At 46.8% G+C, this 20,001-nt stretch overlaps 2 protein-coding genes across 13 annotated transcripts in view; both read left to right on the top strand.

The window, feature by feature from the left end:
* The window catches only part of KCNIP1 (potassium voltage-gated channel interacting protein 1), a 288,984-nt gene extending 283,373 nt beyond the window's left edge, over positions 1-5,611 (top strand). For all 11 annotated transcript variants that reach the window (XM_010410132.4, XM_010410124.4, XM_010410126.3 and 8 more), the window contains one exon: positions 1,090-5,611. In XM_010410132.4, coding sequence (XP_010408434.1) covers positions 1,090-1,137 — 48 coding nt within the window. In that variant the 3' untranslated portion in view covers positions 1,138-5,611. The remainder of the gene's footprint in view (positions 1-1,089) is intronic.
* A 78-nt stretch (positions 5,612-5,689) lies between these two features.
* The window catches only part of LOC104696038 (gamma-aminobutyric acid type A receptor subunit pi), a 29,492-nt gene continuing 15,180 nt past the window's right edge, over positions 5,690-20,001 (top strand). Inside the window, exons 1-6 of one of the 2 annotated variants that reach the window (XM_039559509.1) lie at positions 5,690-6,430; positions 6,523-6,625; positions 7,952-7,996; positions 10,402-10,640; positions 10,740-10,763; positions 11,263-11,494. The gene's annotated coding sequence lies outside the window, so the exon portion shown is untranslated. Of the gene's footprint in view, positions 6,431-6,522; positions 6,626-7,951; positions 7,997-10,401; positions 10,641-10,739; positions 10,764-11,262; positions 11,495-13,598; positions 14,150-20,001 lie in introns of those variants that run through there. The other variant, XM_019292330.3, reaches the window with a different exon arrangement.

Below are 20,001 nucleotides of genomic sequence, written 5' to 3'. Positions count from 1 at the left end.
TCAGTGGTCTCAGTATTGAAGCAGCTTTACTTGTAACTGTTAAAATTTTGATTCTCTGCCCTCATGTGGGTTTGGTTCCTTCTGTTGCCACCCTTGGCTGGGAGCTGGGCAGACTGATGCACTGTCAGGTGCTGTTTCCTGGCAGGCAGGAGCAAGCCCTGCAACGCTAAGATTTATTTTTTTTATCTTTATGAAAAATAAACCAAAGTGCACAACAGTGCTCACCTGTGCCATTGCAGCAGCTCTGGCTTGTGGTCGGCGAAGCTCGGGCATTGCCTTGGAGAGGGTGATCGGCTTCCCATGAAAGGTGGTGCCTTGCACCCACAAACTGAGTGAGCAGTGATAGAGGTGATGCAGCCTCACAATACAATTGAGGAATGCAATGCAATAGATCTCTTAAGTTGCTCAATGTGGAAAATTATTTTCATGTTACAGGCAAACAGCTGTTCTAACTTTTGGAATAACTGAAATCCTGGGGGGGAAAATCATCATTATGTTTTTGAATACTATTCTGGTTCCTTTCTCAAAGTAAAATTCCAAGACTTCAAGAGAAATAATCCCAGATTTCCCTTGTGTCTGTCTCTAACTTTGTCATTTGGCTCTAGGAGCCTTGGGGAGGCTGAGGTTGCACAGATTGCATGGGTTTTGGGTTTGAGCTGGAATTTCTGGCAGGAAGTGCTCCCTCAAGGCAGTTTGCTTATCAGTTCAAAACCTGACATTCCATTTGGACTTGTGGAGCATATTAGCCAAGAGCACGTTTGAATACCTAGGATCAGGGACATCTGAGGGTTCAGCACAGGCACCAGCCCAGTGCCCTGCATGGCACAGCCTGTGCTGGACATCAGGCTCAGGAGAGGACCCTGTGCTTGGTCTGCCTCAAACCAGCCCAGGGGCCGAAGCACGAGACAGCTGCTGTGCTGAATCAGGGCCGGGGCACTGAATCAGCCCCAGCTCACAGAGGGGGAAAGCATTCCCAGAGCAAGGCTGTTGCCTGCAGGAGCAGCTGCAGAGCTCCCTGGTGCCAAGGCAGAGTTATGAGTTGTGCTTGTCCATGCTGGTTTCATGGAAATATCTTCTCCTTGCTTTCAGGACGACAATATCATGCGATCCTTACAGCTCTTTGAGAATGTCATGTAACCAGACGAGCACTGGAGGAGTCTGAGACTTCCTGTGTGACAAAGATCTCCTTTCTGGGTGAAAGCTTTTTACAACTGAGCCATGTCCAGTGTGTGAGGATTTTGTATGACATCTCCAACCAAATGGCAACCGAATGCAACCGATCCCACCTCTTCTCCCCAGGAGATGCCGGTGGACCTTTGTTTCGTTTTGGAAGCATGTGAATATTTTAATAAATCCCGACAAGAGAGAACTGCTGCTCGAAGTTCAATGAGTAATACAGAGCATTGTTTGCTAGGCACAAGTCCTGCTTCTAATCTAGCAAGCTTAATTCCCTATGATAGCACACGTTGATAGCTATTCAGCCATCTATTGCAAGTGACAGCTCAGTCCATACCTCCGTTCAGCACAATGTTTTATGGATGCCTTGCCATTAATCTGCTTTGACAAAACTCCAATCTGCCAGGGCAGACTGTGAAAAAATGAACAGTCAGTGTACCCAGGACATTAAACAGACAGCCCATGTAGCCACTATCCCCATTTCTGTAGAGATCCCGCTTATCCTCTCACATGCACTGGTGCCACCACGCTGAGTTTGGTGGAGTTCTGCCTGAACCCATTAACCGGGTGATCTTCATGCCAGGGTGAGCCAGAAAGGAGCAAAACATGTTGCACAAATTAATATCAAAGTACAAAACAAATCCTGTTCAGCAATGGTCAGTTCCCAAGAGACCAGGCAGGTGGATAAGGGCTGGTACAGAGGGATGGTACAGGCCTGCTCTGGTCCCAGCTGCCTGTTGAGTCCCAGGGACACCAGGTGATTCTCCACTGTGCATCTCAGCAGCACCATGGCCATGTGCTCTGGTCCTTTTGCTGTAATTTGGTACATGCTTCCTAGATTCATCATTACCATAAGGTCTTGTTCCCTTTATGGATTTATTTAGGCTTTATTGCTTTACTTAGTGAAGAACAGGGCCCAAAGATGCAGCTGTGTTTCAACATACAGACCTTGGCATCCACAAAGTGCCCAGCACATTTGATTGGGAGCTCTTGAATTGTTATTAGCCTTGGAATCAGCTGCCAGGCCCATATTTTTTCCTACGTGGCAGTAGCATGCCTTGTACAAGCCCCATTTCCTCACTAATGCCAGGTAGAGTGTTGGATTAGGGGTTTGGTTTTTTAATTAATAAAACAGAAAAACTCGTGTAGTGAATTTACACCAAGGTTGGATGGTTTGTCAGCTGGGGAACATGTCAGAGCCTTCTCTGCAGAAGCCTCTTAGGAAAGCTGACTCACCAGAGTGCCATTGCCATCTCCAGGTAGACAGTGGCTGAGGAACAAAGGGAAGGAGGCAACAGCCAGCTTTTCCAGCTGTTCAAACCACACAGATGGGACAGTCCCTGCATAGTGCTACATCACTCCCATCCAGTAAGCATCTATTTTTATTGTATCACATACTATATTACAGACAAACTGTTAGCAGTGAAGATATATTTTAAAAATTATGTAAGTGGAAGCTTTTTATAATACAGAATATATAGAATGACTCAGTTCTGTAGCCCTAATTTTATAAAAATTTCATCTGTTCAAGCATTCCTGATTATAGAAGTAGGTCTGATCAGTCCTAGTATAGTGATAATGCCAATTCCCCAAGATGGGGCATTTTCCCTTTTTACTGTGTTCCTCCATACACTTCTATGTAGCCTTAACTTTATTTCTTTAAGTTAACCCCTTGTCATCAAAAGTGCCATTCAAGTGCAGTATCATGTCTGCAGGGATGACACCTTAGTCCATCTTATTTCTTGGCTTTCATGCAGATACCATTAATGAATTCCTCCCAGCAGTGAACCAGAGCACAGCAGCTCCAGTGAGGGGCTGGGGTTTGGAGGAGGGAGGCCACCCTGTGGGAGTACCTTGTCCTCCAGTTGTTGGGTATCGTCATTTAGGCTTTATTTAATAGGCACTTGGTAAAGACATCAGTTGTAGCTGAAACAACACACAAGTTTACACTGTTCCTTCTTAAGTCTTCTTGCAATCACTTTAGCAAATGACGGAATTTAATATAATTTCAAGGTTTTCCCTCCCACCAAAAGAACATCTGTCTATTATTCTAAGCAGTTCACTTCAGCAGAGGGAGAAGTGGTCATGACAATGGAAAAAAAGGATTTGAATGAGGCTAGCACAGTGCCTTTTTCCTCTAATAGTCTTGCTTCAAGGGTGCTCATGAGATGGCACATACAGACAGAAATGTTTGGAATGTGCCCTTTTCAAAAGAAAATGTTATTAGTTGCATGATGCCATAGTCCCTGAAGCTAAAATAATTTCTGGAGTTACTGTGATGAATTTGGTCTCAGCTATGTTTCCTGGCCCTGCTGGCAGCAGTTCTGTGTGGGCTGCCTTTGTCACCAGGGCTGTCACTGCTTTCTCTTGAGTGTGGCTCCAGTTCAGCAGCAAACAGGCGGTGTCACTGTCAGTGCATGCTGAAATCAGGGTACCAGGACTGACCCTGCACTTCTGGCATCTCCTTTGCTGCTCCACTGTGCCTGCCAGGAACAATGAGGGTGCATCAGGTAGAGAGGGAGATGCTGAGAGCCATGCTGAGTCTGCCCTTAGAGAATAACAAGCTTTGAGTTGGATCCCACAGGGGTCAGACCTCTCCCACACACCCCTGATGTTCAGCCCTGGGTTGAGCTCTGTGCTTCACCTGAAGTCCACAGTAGCTGAGACAGGTGGACTTGCAAAGTGTCACCCACAGCTGTGTTTTCCCAGAGCTCAGATTGCAGAATCTGTCTGTGGCAGAGTCCTTGCCATTGCAAACCCAATTATTACCCTTGTGTTTGTCCCTGATCCCACTGTTACAGCCAGAGGCTGGGATGCACCAGTGCATAGAAGGCCTCTGGGTTTTCCATCAGCAGCATCTGTCCATGGCGGATGTTCTCCAGCCGGCAGGTGACAAACATCAGTGACTGTGAGAGAGCCACTCTCTGCATGGAAATGGCTTTGGGTTTGTTTTTCATGTTTTCTGTGAATGTTACTCTACTGTAAACTTGCCAAGCCTCTGCTTGCTCATAAATGGGGCTTGCAATATTTATGACAAACACTACTAGAGATTTCTAAATAAAACACACTATGCTACTCCAGTCTCCCACCCTCATCAATCCTCCTGCCAGTAGGCAGAAGGCAGTTCCTGTTACAGTCAGATTCTCTGTCAGTGCTATCAACTGTGCACATTTCCTCCAAGTCGTGAATGTTTAAATAATGTTTGAATCAGGACTCTGACTGTTTCACTAGTTACAAACATTAGTCTGCATCTTCATGCCAGCATTTTTTATAGAAAGCCTTTCTAATATGCATTTTAGGTAACAATCTGTTGACAAATAGGAATGTGATTAATGATAATGCAAAAAAAAAGAAAAAAAGAAAAAAAAAAGTACTGTGCCTGTTCTGTGGCTGTTTGTTTTCCTGTTCCTCTGAATGCAATGCAATATTGTGAGTAATCATGAGCCAAGCTAAAAGCTTGAGACACAAATACCCTGAGGTTCAGGCATTGTGGGCAGTGGCATTTCCTGACTGCAGTATGTGTTGAGAACAAACACCCTTGTGTCCATGGGTCACCTCTGATGAGATGGTAGCAGCAGTGTGTCAAACTTTTTTCTTCTTCATGGAAGTGCCGTGAAAGACCTAAGGAAATGTGCAAATAATGTAAATTGTGATAACTAAAGCCATGTTAATGGATCAGCCATGTATAGCTTCACTGTTACAAATGCTGTTCTCCAATGGCAATTTGTACTCAATTTTGTGGAATGGTTTTAAAAATGTTGGTTTTAATAATAAAAAGAAAATACCTGTAGAGGGTGTCCTTTCTTAAACCCAATATGTGTTTTTTCTCAAGGGACACTGTCAGGTTAAAAATTTGCAATGAAGCTTTCAAAAGTGAGACTCAAACATGTATCCACGTGCATAGGGGCTGTGAAACCGAACTGTGCTGTGAGCTAACACATGTCAATGATTTATTTGTATCACTGATTCAGGGGTTCTCTTATATTTGATGTGGTTACATACACTGAACTCATAGTTTGGCACTTGTGTAAAGTTCAGAAACGTTCTTCTACCTGCATCACTGATGGTAACTTGGGGTAGTAAAAATTGAAAACTTAGAGGCATGTCTTTTCCCTTCTGCAGTTCTGCTTAAGTATAAGCAGGAAAACAGACAACTGAGTTGAAAAAAAATGCAAACACTATTTTATGTTATAGATAATAAAAATAACCCAAAACCTCACAGTGTCCCTTTTGGTTTGGTTTATTGTAAACATCCATTCTGACACGTGGAGGAATGCAGAAGTGATTTTGCCAGACTATATATATGTGTGTACATATATATATGTATGTTTGCTAAACTCCATTTTGTAGGGTATAATCTGTCTACCCATACATCCCAGGAAAAAGAACATTCATCCATGGAGAAATATGAAAATAAAGGTGTCTGTGTGAAACATCTTGATCTTGGTGTCACTGCAGTGCCTGCCCAGCGCCCACTCCCCCAGCTGTGCACTCCCCGGGCAGCACCGCTGCCACCCAGGCACCTCCTTCTCCCAGAGACAGCAGGGCCCTCTGGAGAATGCCAGACTTGAAATCTTGCTCCCTCTGCAAGAAGAAGGTGTGGTGACTGCCTGTTCAACACTTCTCACTCCCTGGGATGTGTCCCAGCTGCTGCCAGGCAAAGCAGGCTCGGGCTCAATGCACGTGCATAGGCTTTTTGTTCGCTTTCTGGCTGAGGTTTGTTTGAGTGGCTGGTGAAGCCTTAGTTACTGCTCTGAGGTATTGGACATCTCTGGCTTTATTCTGAGCCCATCACCATTGCAGTCTGAGCATCTCGTCCTGCTGCTTCAGGGGTCCAGGGCATTGCACCTGATGGATTGAAGGGCAGCGGGGAGGGAGCAGGTCTGCACTAGCCACAGGGGCTGTCCCTCACTCTGGAGCACAGAGGGGGAGCCTGAGGTGTTTGCCACAACTCAGCATATGAAAAAGGTTTCTTTTGAGTCTAATAATAGCGGGTTTTTTTACTGAGAGATTGATTCTGTAACCTTTGCTTATCCACACAGGTCCAGCAAACTGGAAAGGAGGAGGCCTGGACACGTTGGTACATGAAGTCCTATCATCACATCGGATCTGCACTCTGGGGGGTCAGGTGTGGGAGCTGCAGGAGCAGAAATTATGTGTGATGGAGAGCTAATGATGGACTTAGCCCTGCTGCTTGGCCAGGAGGGGCTGGTTCTCTGCAAACAGGACACCTGTCCCCATCAAACCCCAGGAGGTGGGAAATAATGAACTGAAGATCGCCAGGAGCCACAATGGATGTGGTTATTTCCAGTCAGTTGTGTTAAAACTTTCCTTTTTGTCTTGCAGAGGAGAAGTGTGTCTTTGTCCATCTGTTCTTGTAGAGACTGGGCATCGCAGTGGGGCTCTGGCTGGAAGCCCCCACGGCAGGAAGGTGCCTCCTGAGCACAGGGTGAGTTGTCACATTGCCTGTGACATTCTCCTGGGGACTCCCCTGCTGTCCTGTCCCTGTGCACAGCAGCCTGTAGAGGAGCCGGGGGGAACCAGGGTGATCCACACTCCTTGTTCAGGACAGAGGCTTCTGCAAGGGGTGGGCAGTGCTCCTGGTAGTGGGGAGAGAGGGATGTTTCCCTTAGAACCTGGGACACTTCCGAAGTTACTTGTTGGGATTTGCACCCACAGTCACTAGCCAGGAAATGGAGAAGGGGAACAGCACCAGTGCAGTTTCCCACGCAGGAATCTGCTCTGGTCTGAAGTCTGGCTGCAGAAGATGGGCCTGCATGGTCACTGCCCTCACCCAGATAACAAAATGTGAGAATGATCTCGAACACTCCTCACAACACCGTGACCTCCCTTCCCTGCAGCACAGCTTTTCTCAGGACAGTCTCCAAACCCAGCCCCAGCTCCCTCTGCCTGCGACTAATGGAGCCCACGAGGGATAAAGCCCCGCTGCCACTGCCCCGGTGGTTTAGGGTCCGTATTTTTTTGCTCTTTGCATTGCAGAGAGAGCCAAGGAGTGAATACATCGATGTTGTGAAGGATGCAGGGGGAACGCCCACTGCTAGTAATGTCCAGTCATCTCATTGTTAAAATGTCTGTGAAAAGTTAATGCTGACCCAGGATTTTCCAGAAGAATAATAAGTTAATGAAAAATGTTGATTAAAAAAAAAAAAAAAAATCCAAGATTGATTTTACAGTCCCAGGGTTAAATTGAATTTGTTGACATTTTCAGAGAAACCTGTCCAACCTTTGTGTTCTAATTGTCTTATTGATTTTCTTATAAATCGATATAAATTGAAAATATATAAGTGTAAATATACATGAAGAGAAATGTCAGCACAATGTTTTCTGTCTGAACAAATATTCTAAATTTTAGAGAACTCAGAACACAAAGAAGTGCTAGAGCCTTGTTTCATTCACACAGCACAAGCTGTTACGGAAAAGCATTTGTCACCAGCCAGTTACAAGTAAGAAAAATAATACTCATTGTAGTGGGTGAGCATTGCACTGGTGGGAGGCACACTGCCTGTGCTGTAACTGATAATGAGTAAAACTTTTTGGAAAAATTCATGTCTGTATATGGCAAACTGAGTTGCAAAAGTACTTCTAAATGGTTCTCAATTTTTGTTTCAGACTTTAAAAAATTTATCTCACTTTGTGTACCTTATATTTGTTTTATTTTGCACTAAGCTGTGATATCATAATGCTTAAATCTGGAGAACATCTGCTACAAACAAATTACTGAATTGCTTTTGGTTCCTTTGGTATTCAAATGCAGGAGCTGTACACAAACCAATGAGAGACGCTTTGAAATGCAAGGAAGGTAAGAGATTTCCATCTCAACAATACTTTGTACTGATTTCACCAATGAAATAAAATTAACAGAATATTGAAGTTTTTAGTTTATGTTCTGTTATAGAAGTGAATATTTAGTGCATGTCATAAATAAAAATTGGGAATATATGGTGTAGATTTCAGCAGCTTCAAAGTCCAAAAGCAGAATTTCAGAACTTAAAAATTCCCTTTTCTGAGAGCACATTTAATCCCCATGTGGAACAGAAATCACATTCCAGCCTTCGAAGAGGCTATTCCAGGGCTTGATGCCTGAAGACATCACTGCAGAAGCGGGTGTGACGTTGCAGAGACCTGCAGGTAATTTTAGATACAGTAAAAGTCACATTCAAAGACGTCCTGTTCCTTTACTGCAGCTTTGCTCTGGGTTTGGTACGGATTTACAGTGCCTGGGGGAGCTCTGTGCTGACATTGTGGGAGCACCTGGCCAGCTCCTGTGTCCCCAGAGCCGCAGCAAGTCCTGGAGGAGCTGCCTGTTCCTGGTGCAGCTGAGTGGAGCCAGAGGACTGGGGAGGAAATTTTGACAGCTGGGAACTAAGCCAGTGTTTCACAGACTGGATGAGTCCCTGTGCGTTAGCTGTGCCTTTCCTCCAAGGACGAGTCTGTGGAGGAAGGAGATGCCTTGTTGTAGGGTTTGGAGAAAGTTACCAGCAGTGGGCTGGAGCTGCCTTGGGGGAAGAGCCAGAGGTGTCTCATGGCACTAACACCGTCTGGAAGGGATAGGCAAAACCCTGCCTGGGTCTGTGTTAGTAGAGAGAACACAGAAATGTGACAAGGCTGGTCAAACCTGTTCCCTGTGCTGGGATTTTTTCAAGTTTTTTTAGTGCTTGGCAAAGAAGGGGCAATAGTAGTCTTTGGCTGGTCTTCTATGGTTGTGCTTTCCGGGTATTTTGTGTCCTGCTCTGTGGGTACCTGGGCCCTGGCTCTGCAGGTTTCTTCCCTGTTCCCAATGAGAGGCAGCACTGCAGCTCTCAAGCCCTCAGCTTCCACCCACCACACATGCAGAGCTGTGAATTAACCCAGGGGACAGCTGGCACTCAGATATTGGGGTGCTGCATGGGAACAAGCAAATGGGCTGAGGCTTCCATGGGGAATAGGCTGTATCCATCCCATGGATCAAGGCACCTCTGAGTGCTCCCTACTCCCTGCAGGGAGCTGGGCAAAATAGCCAATATTGTCATCATGTGTGGAACATATGGATGTGTATGGATGTATGGAATATAAGGATAATGTAACAGATTGTGCAGATTCTGTAGTAACAGGCTATACAGGCTGTTACAGGGCATTTGGAGATCAAAGAGTTTGGAGTACTAGGACAGGAGTCTCCAGTGCAAATGGTTTGCTGCCATAGAGCATGTGCTGGTTATGCCCTGGACAGTCCCTGCCTGGCAAATGGAAAACAAAAGGCTGTGGGCTTGCTCAGCACTGCTCAAAATTTAATCAAATGCACCTAGAAAAAAATGTAGTGTTAAGTCCCATTGCATTAATGTTCATTAGACTTACATTTTCCTAAATGTGACATGGCATCAGGTGTGTGTCTGAAGACTGCTTGTTCGGACATCACAGGGAGGAGTGCAGTGTTCCCAAAATGGCCCTCAGTTTCCCCAAAGCACGTTCAGTAGATGAGCCTTGCAGAGACCCAGTTGGCCCCAGCCAGGGTGGCATCTGAGCCACGGGGACAGCTGGGGACACTGCTGTCACTTGTCATTCCACCATGTGATGCAGCCCAGCAGCTCTGGACACGAGTACAGATCACCAGGGTTGCCAGGCTGGAAGCAAACCTGCACAGCAGTTTTTTTAGCCATTGTTATGTGAGTGCTGACTGCCTGCGTGTGGCACAGAAGCAAATTATAAATAACTGCAGGAGCTGTTCCTTCCCTCTGATAACAAGGCCAAAACTGCACATCAGCTTTATTGCGTCTTGTGCCGATCTCCCAGTTCACTGGCAGGCAGAGATAAGGCCCTGGCATACACAAATTACCAGTGATAGTCGTACCAAGGCTCCTGCCAGGGCACGTGGGTACTGATGGTCCCCATGGTGGGGACATACTGGTCAGTACTTTTCCAGATGCCGCAAAGCTTCTTCAGGGATGTGTGATGATCTGGCATAACTGCAGATATAGCAATAAATAGGCTACAGGGCCTTTAAGGACACCAGACATTTTTTCTCTGTCAAATAATTATCAGTCTCATACCCAAGGGCACATTCTCCATCAGCTCACGGGTGTTGCAATGATTTTGGTTATTTTATTTGTGCCAGATCTGAAGGTGCTTTATACTGTAACAAATATAAACTAAATAATCATGAGGGAAAATGTCAGATCTTTTTCCTCCATTTTTATGAATTCCGTTTTGGTTTGGTGTGTGCATTCCCAGGCAGACAGGTTTATGTCTCTGACACAGATCAAGATCAAGGATGACCCTGAGAAGGAGTGGCCTGAAACCTGCTCTCTCCCAGATGCCCAAGGAGCATCAATCTGGCTCCAGCCCAGAGCCCGTGGGAGGCTGACTCCAGCTTCTCACACACAGAGGGCAGGGATCCCTGCAGGTAGCATCTTCTGAACTGTGGAAATGATGTTAAGACCTCTTCTGTCCTTTGAGATGCAAACCTGAAGGTAAGTCTGCAGTGATTTGGTTTTATCCCTTTAAAATATTTTCACAGTTTGGTGGGAAACTTCTGTCACAAAATTCTCTCCTTTTCCTTATTTTCACAGTGTTCAAAACAATCTACTCCAAAGGTAAACATTTCTGTGAATACTTCAGTAAAATGAAAGGTGTGTTTTGTGATACCATTCATAGCTTTGAAGACCTCTGAGTTCATGCCCTCAAAAGCAAGTGCAGCAGTGTTTTTGTTCTGGCTATTTACACCCTGTCAGAGCTCAGAGCTGAGTTAATGTTTCACCTCAGGCTGCAGTAAATTAGATAAAACAGTATTTCCTCATTCCCAGAATTACCCTTTTACATTGTCTGCACTGCTCCTTTTGCTGATACAGGAAAAAAACATTGCTTCATCCCTTTTAACAACTGTTGAGACTATTTTTAAACACAAAATATGTTTCTGTACTGGATTGCTTTTTGCTGAGGCGTTTGTAAGACTACCAAACCTCAGCCCATGCTAAGTAATGAGAGCTGTCTTCCTGCTGGCAGATCTACCACCACTGTTTGGTAAGTTTAGAAAGATAAACCCATGTGAGCCTCGGTGATTTTTCCACCTCATTTTTTTTCACCCAAATGCAGGAAAGTCTTGCTCCTTGGACAATAATTTTGGAAATTCTGAAGTGCTCTTTGAGGAAGCTTTTCAAAGAGGTCCTTCCCAGTGGAGATAGCACACACGCACACCTGCCAGCTGACAAGCCTGTGCCTGAGGGACTCTGCCAAGGAGCAGCTCCCACGCCTGCAGTGCTGGAGCTCCTGGGGAAGTGCCATGGGACCGGTGCTCACCTGTAACAGCAGAGGACAAGAGCTTCAGGTGAGGCATTTATCTGCTCTCTCTCTCTCCTCTGCTGTGAGCACACACATCCCACATGAATAACATGAAGCCACAGTCTTCCACTGTCCAGAACTCCTCAGCAAGAATTATTATTCTCAAATAATGAAAATAATAAGAGGAGGGGTTGTCCTATAATCAACATCCAGCCACCTCAGCAGCAGAACACTGGGATGTGTCTGTGTCAGCTCTCTGTGACTGTTCAGCACAAAATGAGAATCCAAAAGGTTTTGCATTGGGTACATTGCTGCAGTGCTTGGAGAGATGCTGAGAGCTGTGGGGGTCCTTGCTGCATCCTCACCTCCCAAGGCTCTGTGGCTGCTCCAGTGGCCCTGGGGTGGATCCCACTGGTCAGTGCCATCTCATTTGCAGAGAAGCATAAAGCAATCATGGATTAATTTAAAGTGTTTGGGGAAGTTTTTTCCTTAAAAATATTCCCCATCCCCCTCTTGACAGAACAATACAGGCCTAGGTCCTTTGGGGGGAAGTTAAACTAAAAGAAACATCTTTGATGTTTATGGCATTCAGAACAGTTCCAAATACCAGGCACCACCAATAGAGATAACTTTCTGTCTCTTGAACATGCAAACTAGAAGCTAGTACTTAATGCAGCTCATTTAATGAGTACATCTTGAGCTGATCTGCTGTCTCAGAGTGTATTTTGTCCTATTAACATAAAAGTACGCAATTATTCCAATAGATCCTAATCTGGTGTAGTTAAAATATCTGCCCAGCTTTTGACAGCTGAAGTCACTTGTATGGATGAAATATTTATTTAACAAGTTAGGGAGCAAAAAGGAATGACATCATATCAGGTAAGAGCTTTGGCCAAAGATAAAGCCACAATTGTGCATTTATCTGAGATAATAACAAAACGTTGTACACTTAAAACTGAGTGTCCAATTAATTGTCAGTTCCCAGACTCATTCCTGTATCTGACAAGAGGTTACACCAACCTTTTTTTACATTTAAATTGTATTCTTTATCTTTGAAGTGAAGTTAAAAGGCATGAACACTGGGTGCTGATGTGCACACAGATAAAATGTTTTCAGCTGGTAATAGGCAACGAATGAAATAGGGTTACAGATTGGAAAAAACATTCCTGGTGTCAGTCCAGAACTTTTGCTCTTACTTTAAATGTTGTTTTGGTTCTGGTATGAGCATCACTGGCCCGTGGGCTCTGTTCAGAACACAGCAGGATTGGTGACGGAGCACTTGCTGTGAGCCTTTCGTGTTTCTCAAAGAGCAGCTGGAACCTGCAGGGCATTTCACAGCAGGAGCTGCCTCACTGTGAGCAGTGCCCGGTTTTGGGAGGGGGTGTTGCAGAGTGCTGGGCACCCCGGGGCTCTGAGAGGGCTCTGGGCTGCCCAGGGGTGCTCCTGCAGAAACAACAGTGGGGGTACCCACAGCCCCACTCCCCTGTGCTGGGGCAGCCTGGCCCCCGTCTGCCGTCCCATGAAGAGTGAGGATGGCACTTGAGGCACAGAGACGACAGGGCTGTGTGTTTGCTTGGCTTCTAACTAAGCAATTAAATACACTTGGAATTGTGGAGAGAAAAAATTGCAGTCTTGAGCCTGCTATGTAAATAACAGAACAAAATACAGCCCCACAGATGGCATCTCCCACAGCTGTGGGGTTTGAGCTGTGGTAGGAACCTGCTGCATCCAAGTCCCTTTTTGAGAGCAGGAGGAAAGAGCAGAGATGATGTGGGGATGGGGCTTGGCACTGAGGGTATTTGTCTGTTCTGTTCTGTTGTGTTCTGGGAAGGGAAGGGTCACTACCTGGGTGTTCCCTGGCAGAGGTCTCAGCCGATGGTGATGGCTGAGCAGCACTGCAGCCTGGGACCAGGGCCATGGGTGGGAAAGCACAGACTTAGAGTGGTTCCTGTGCAGTCTGAGGTTTGAGGTTTGAGCTTTGTGTTTGCTTTATCATTTCACCCAAAAAAAGCATACTGGTAACGACTGAGTGGTTTATTTTCTCTGTTGCTGTAGACACCGTTGTCAAGTCACAGAGTTTGCTGTAAATAAGTCTGCAGTATAAAACAGCATTTCTTCTCTTAGAATGTCAGTTTTCTGCCTCCTCCTTCTAGCCTGTCTTTCAGGCATTTATTTTGGAAAATCTAGAAAGATAAGTTATGCGATGGTCTGGCTTGGCAGTCACCTTAAAGGCTGAAGGGGGGCAGTACTGCTGCTGTGATGGCATTTCGCTCCAGGTCGCTGCTGGTGCCGAGCCTCCACCTTGCCCTGCCTACGCTCCTTTCTGCAGGTAGTCTTTGGCAAGAGCCCCACCCTCACCTCTCCTTGGAGCACGAGTGGGAGTTGCTGTTGTTTGAAGCTGCCAGGAGCCCAATGCACAACTACAGAAAATAAATGTGCTATGAACTGATTGATTTATCTGCATTTTCTAGCCCGGCAATTAATTCTGCTTTTGGGAGGCAGAACCAAAGCAGCAAGCAGGCTGTGAAGCTGGATCGGGGCTGATAATGCGTTCCTCCCTCCATGGCCCTGTGGTAGCACGCAGAGCAGCTTGTTAAGGAATCATCTCCCCCGGGATCTGCCGGCCCCAGCGAGGATCAGCCCCGGCTGCACCGCGGCAGAGCCGAGCCCGGCGGCGCCTGGACAGAGCGGGGACCCCGAGGTGCCGGGACAGGAGGGGTGGCAGCAGGGGCTTGGACGGGGTGGTCACCTGCTGTTGCCCTCCCACGAGGCTGCGACCTGCTGCTCAGGGCTGGCAAGTCACTGCTCTAACCTTACCTTTTGCAGATTGCTTTGACACTCATTATTACTGCACAGATACATCTTCCCATTACCTGAAGAACTCAGTGGCCCTAAATGTGACACAGCCCTGTGCTGGTGGCTGGTGGTGTCTGTGTGGGCTGTCCGGGGGTGAGCATTGGCCACTGGGCAGTGGGGCCAGCTCAGGGCTGGTGGCTGCATGCGGGTCTAAGTGTAAGGCATGTGGGGAAACTGAGGCAGCTGGGAGGATTCTGACCCAGGATTTGGGAAATGGTGCCCACAGGTGCTGGTGGATGCCCGAGGTTCCCGGGGTAGTGCAGGCACCACAGTCGGTTGTCGGTCCTGGGGATGTGGTGGCCAGTAAGGAGGGGGGAGAGAGAGCTGTTCTTGCCACTGCTTGTCTCCCCTGCTCCCAAGCAGGCTGCACCCCATCTCCCTGTCCACACTCTCTTTTTGTCTGAGTTTCTCACTCTTGAGACTTATATTAAATTTATCCCAGCCCTCAGGGAACTCAAAGGGGAATTCAGATGCTGTAGGTAAAAGCTACAGCATACAAGCAGTATTCCTGCTGCGAGGGTTTGGGTCATAACAGTTCAGCAGCTCACTGATACATCCCTTGGGAATGCAACAGGTCCATGTGCAAACCCAGTGCAGCAAAGAGAAGACAATGGAGGAGGAGGCTGCTGCCAAGGCAAGCTCGAGCTACTTGTAAAATTCTGTGTTTCAGGGCCTCCGTGTGTGGCTTTTGATGGAGTTTTCCTCTATCTAGGGCAAAAGAAGTGAGCTGAATCTATGGTCTCTTCTACAAACCTTTCTGTTTCAGTCAAGTGGAATCAGTGTGGCTCTTTTTGAACCCTGGATTGTGTCCTTTATGTGTATCTTGCAGTTCAGGGCTGAACTGTTTGTATGTACAAACTGAAAAGTAACAACCAGAAACATTGCATCCACTTTTGAGAAATAATTGGACCTCGGGGCAAGGCAGAATGGCTCCCTCCAGCCTCGGGGATCCAGATGAAGTTTCTCAGAGCTGGTGGCCGTGCCCACCTCCTACCAGCACGGATGGGAGCAAGGCGGGAGCAAGGCAGCAGCACGACGCTGCTGGCCGGTGCCACCAGCCTGCTCCTCCTCGTGTCCTGCAGGTGCCCTGTGCTGCAGGGAAGCAGTGCCGATGGCACTGGGCACCCCGGAGGCAGAGCTGGCCTGGCCCTGAGCTGCCTTTGGAGTTTGGAGCAGAGATCTGCATCTTTGCAGAACTGAAGCTGTGCAGCCCAGAGTAAGAAAATGTTAACAATTTTCCAGATACTTCCCCCTCCCTTCTGAAAGGGATGCCTTGAGTTTAAAACAAAGCAGTCCATTTAAAACAAAAGAGTAATGAATATGGCAGCCCTTGCTCTTTTGCAAGTTTAAACACCTCATCTTTCCTCAAAGAACAGCTCTAAATCATTTTATTTGCAAGCCCTAAGCAGGAATTTGTATTCATGGTAAGACACTTATTGAGTTAATTTATTTAAGGCTGGGGCATAATTTCTAATAGTGGAGGAGTCCCTAGGCCCAGTGCAATTGTCTCCCTGATAGGGCATTAATATTTTAAGGGGTTATAATACTCTGTCAATTGATCTGTGTCTTTTAGGAAGTAGGTTAGCAGTTATTGATGGTCACTTGTGTGAAGGATTAGCTTAAGTAAAGCCGGTGCTTGGCAGAGCAGTGCCTGCCCCCGGGCCAAGTCCCACGCCCCGGGCAGGAGGGGGCCCAGGGTCTGGGGCAGTGGGTCCGGATGGAATGTGGAGAAGGCGGAGGTTAAATGAGGCAGTGCACATGTGGAGGGTGCTGCTGCTGCTGCTCCACGGTGCCGGGCTCAGACAGCAGCAGGGGAAGCGCTGCGGTGCCTTCCTGTGGCTGCCAGTGCTGCTGCCCGCCAGGATTTCTTGGGGAAATGTGAGCCTGGGTGTGACCTGAGCGAGGAGTGTTCTGCAGGAGGCTTGTTCATCTTGACAGACAGTCTGTTACTGATGCCACTCAAGAGACGGATAACTTGACCTCTGAGTACCTTAATTTCTCTGTTCTTAGAAGTGGGGAACATTTATGCTATTTCTTGAGTGATTTAAAATGAGGACAATTCCAAATGTAAAAAAATTCATGCTTGTTTTACTGCTATATTTAATTCCACATTGCACTAGGAAACAAGGTGCTGAATGGCCTTTAAAAACAAGGTAATGTGGAAACCAATCCAGATGAAATACCTTTGGTGAAGTCTGTCTTAGGGAAGGGATGACAGGACCACTGAGACCTGGGCAGAGTTGGCCAGGGCGTGTTCAGACCCTCCAAGCCCTTGCTGAGAGTGATCAAACTGTGGCAGAGCCGTGGCCTGGGATGGGGGACAGTGTGAGCAAGTGCTGCAAAGCTGCTGCCAAAGTGTTGGCAAGATCTGACAAACCTGAAAGGGTACCGAGGTGCCTTCGGAGGCTGTCACCTTCTGTTTAGTGTTTTAGCTTTTATGTTTTCTTATACTCATCAGAGGCCCTGAGCTGGTGGAAAGCACTGACTGTAGGAACCTGAGTGACACTGAGGCCATCTGAAGGTGGCTGTGTCGGGCCACAGCTCTGCCCCTGGGACACCAGCACACACCCCCTGCGCTGCATGGAGCAAGCCAGAGACAAACAGCATGAGTGGCTCTTGGATACAAATCCAGTGTCACAGTGGCAAGCAAGTCCGTCACAGCTTTTCAGCACTGAGTGTGTTCTAGCTATTGTCCAGCAGTGACTCTGTTGGTGTAATGAACTCTGGGCAGCTCTAAGGTCACCTGGGTAATGAGCACACAGGGACTGGACTGCCAGTCACTGCAGCCAGGTAACCCTGCCATGCCAAAGGGCTGGACAGCATTACTGGTGTTATAAAGAAAGATGAATTATTCATAGTGGGCTACAGTGGCCTTTCGTGGGTGTGCTCACTGGCTCTGAGGATAAGGTTTTACTTACTCCTATATAAATTATACCTCTTACTACAGTAGGTAAAAGCATTTATCAACTGAAAGCTAAATTCTGCTCCATCAAATGCTGGCGCTTTGTGTTTCTAATGTGCATGACTTATTGTGGATATTGAGTATTTATTGAGGAAAACTGAACGTTGGCATGGAAGGACGTGCAGCTGCAGTGCAGCTTTGACTGTGCTGTCTGCAAGAGCAAAATAAATGTGCTGGGTAAAAGTGGGCTGTGGAGGTGCTCAAGACAGTATGGGGCTGGTTTTCACCCAAAACTTCCTGCGGTGAGGAGTGTTTCACTGCCCTGCAGAAACTCAGACTAATAGATGTGTAAGATGAATGATTGTGTCTGAGCTGTGCTCCTCGAGGCCCCATCTCCTGTTTTTTCTTTACGTGCTCATCTGTCAGTGTGTTGTCAAACCTTCAAAGCTGCGTCACTGGCAGCTCTTCTCACCCTCATTCTCTCCCTTCAGCCCCGCCGGCTCCTTTCCTGTCCTGGGCAAGTGCTGCCGAGGCAGGCAGGTGCTCAGCCAGAGTGGAGACAAAATAAAGTGATCCTGTCCATCACTGCTTTTCTCCTGGGAGAGGTCACTGAGTCCCTGCTGCTTTTCCCCTGCAGGGGTGGGCTGGGGCACGTAGCAACTGCTCGACTGCATGGATTGAGTGCTGAACTCCCCCAGCTGTGCCTGCCAGTACAGGGCTGCAAGGGAAACCAGTTCCCTTTGTCAGCGCCTGTTGGAGCAAGTGCCATCAAAGATGACCAAGAGAAGTAATCCCAAATTACCCAGTACACACAGCTTATTTTACATTTATCTGTTACCTGGAAGCTTGGGAGAAAACTTTCCACATGTTGACTGAGGATTTTGTGACCATGTATTTGCTGTAGCCTCTTGGTGCATTGACTATGCCCTTGGTCTGATATAATGTGCAAATAATCAGATGTCTGATGTATTTTCTCTATGTGTTCCTTTATCTTGGTGCTCCTCTGTTCTGTTCACTCAGATGACACACACTCTTCACAAATTCTACTTACTTGAGAATCTTTCTGTAATAATATATTTTATTCTGCATTTCCCACTCTAGCACACCCTGAACTGAGCAGAGCATTCAGTAAAGATCCTCAGTAATCCTCCTCTGCTTTACCTGGCATTGGAAGCAAACTTGGCTCCAGTTGTGCTGGTACTGCCATCACAAGTGCTGCTGTTCTGTATTGCCTGGGCCGTGCTTTCACTGACCAGACACAAATGTCCAAACTAAACAGTGTTGAAGGTTATGTTTTTCTGTTAAAATGAAACCCTTTACTGCACAGAGAGACATAAATACACAATCTTATTATAATTTCTTCCCACTACTGGTAATCTCTGATGAAAGCCCCTGCCCTATAACAGCAGAATTGCCATTGCATTAACTGGCACACTGAGCAGTGAAGAAATGCTGTGGTTATATTCATCTCTGGGCACTGGTATCACCTTTTTCTTGCCCAGGAGTACTTACAGATTTCCATTTCGCTGCCTCCCAGTCTTTGATATATTTATTATCATTACAGTCATCCTGTGCAAAACATGGGATATTAATGAGGAATGCTCATGAGAGGTTCCTCAGCTGAACATCATGAAGTCTCGTATTTTAACTGAAGTCTAATTTGTAAAATTAACGTCTTCCTGCAAGTCGTTTAAACAACCTGGACCAATCCTCCTCCTTTTCAATCAAAACTGTGGTCTAACATTGATGTGAGGGGGTAAATGATTCTCTCTCTGGTCCTGCATCATCATATTATAGTGAGGAGCACTTGAGAGCATCTAAAAACATCTGTGTACCATTTCAGAGAATGGGCTAGAAGAAAAAAAAGCCTTGTTGGAAATTCACATGTTGGCCCAGTATTAGAGCATATTGTGTGTTTTGAAAAAACCTATCCTTTCTCCAGTGAGATGCCCTGCATTCATAGTACTTGAATGTTCAAGTGTTTTACTGGCTCTGTATGGACAAAGTTGTTATTTCCTGGAGCTCTGCTGTCCATGGCACAGCACCAGGGCTGGGCATCTAGCTGAGGAGGCAGAGTGCCCTCTGGGCTGTGGGGAGCTATTACAGGAAGGATCTAACATAGGCAGAAAATTTGTGATGTTTGGGTTATTATGGTGCAGCCACATTGGAAGCTGAAGCTCTAAATGCCAGATGTGATGAGAGAGGTGCTAGGTCTGAAAAAAACGTGTATGATTGGAGCAGCACTTCCAGCAGGGAGCTGAAGATCAGAGTGGAGCAGAGCACAGCTCAGAGCTGCCACTGTGGCACCCACTCCAAGGCCAGCCCGAGGAGTCTTGGGCCAGCAGCCAAAACTCGGTTCCACTCCAAGAAAAGTCAACGAAACCCCTTTGAAGTGCAGTGACCTCAGCAGTACTGCACGCTGAGGGGCCTGCCAGCATTGCTGTTAATAGCAGGGGTTTACCCCAGGTACAGTCAATGGAGCACAGAGTTACAGCCCTCCTGTGGGGCTGGTTAGGGGAGCCTGGGACTAAAAGATGCTGGAAGTGCCATCTGTGGACAGGATCTCTCTTGGCTTCAGAGTCTGACTGCTCTGGGAACTACCCACGCATTCTCCTATTTAATAAATCCCTTCCCATGGTGTCATTCTCAACATCTGCTAATTGCCATCCCATACTGACAGGAGAGGAGCTAAAGCTTGTCAAGGACTTCAAGACCTGAGTTGTCACCAGGGTCTTCTATGTGGTGTTAAAATAGAACATTGCTGAAAAATGACACTAGCCAGGAAAAAGGGCAGG

Source organism: Corvus cornix, chromosome 13, assembly GCF_000738735.6.
Source record: "Corvus cornix cornix isolate S_Up_H32 chromosome 13, ASM73873v5, whole genome shotgun sequence".
NCBI lineage: Eukaryota > Metazoa > Chordata > Aves > Passeriformes > Corvidae > Corvus > Corvus cornix.
Note: the sequence above shows the minus strand (reverse complement) of the source record. Positions and strands in the feature narration are given on the sequence as shown.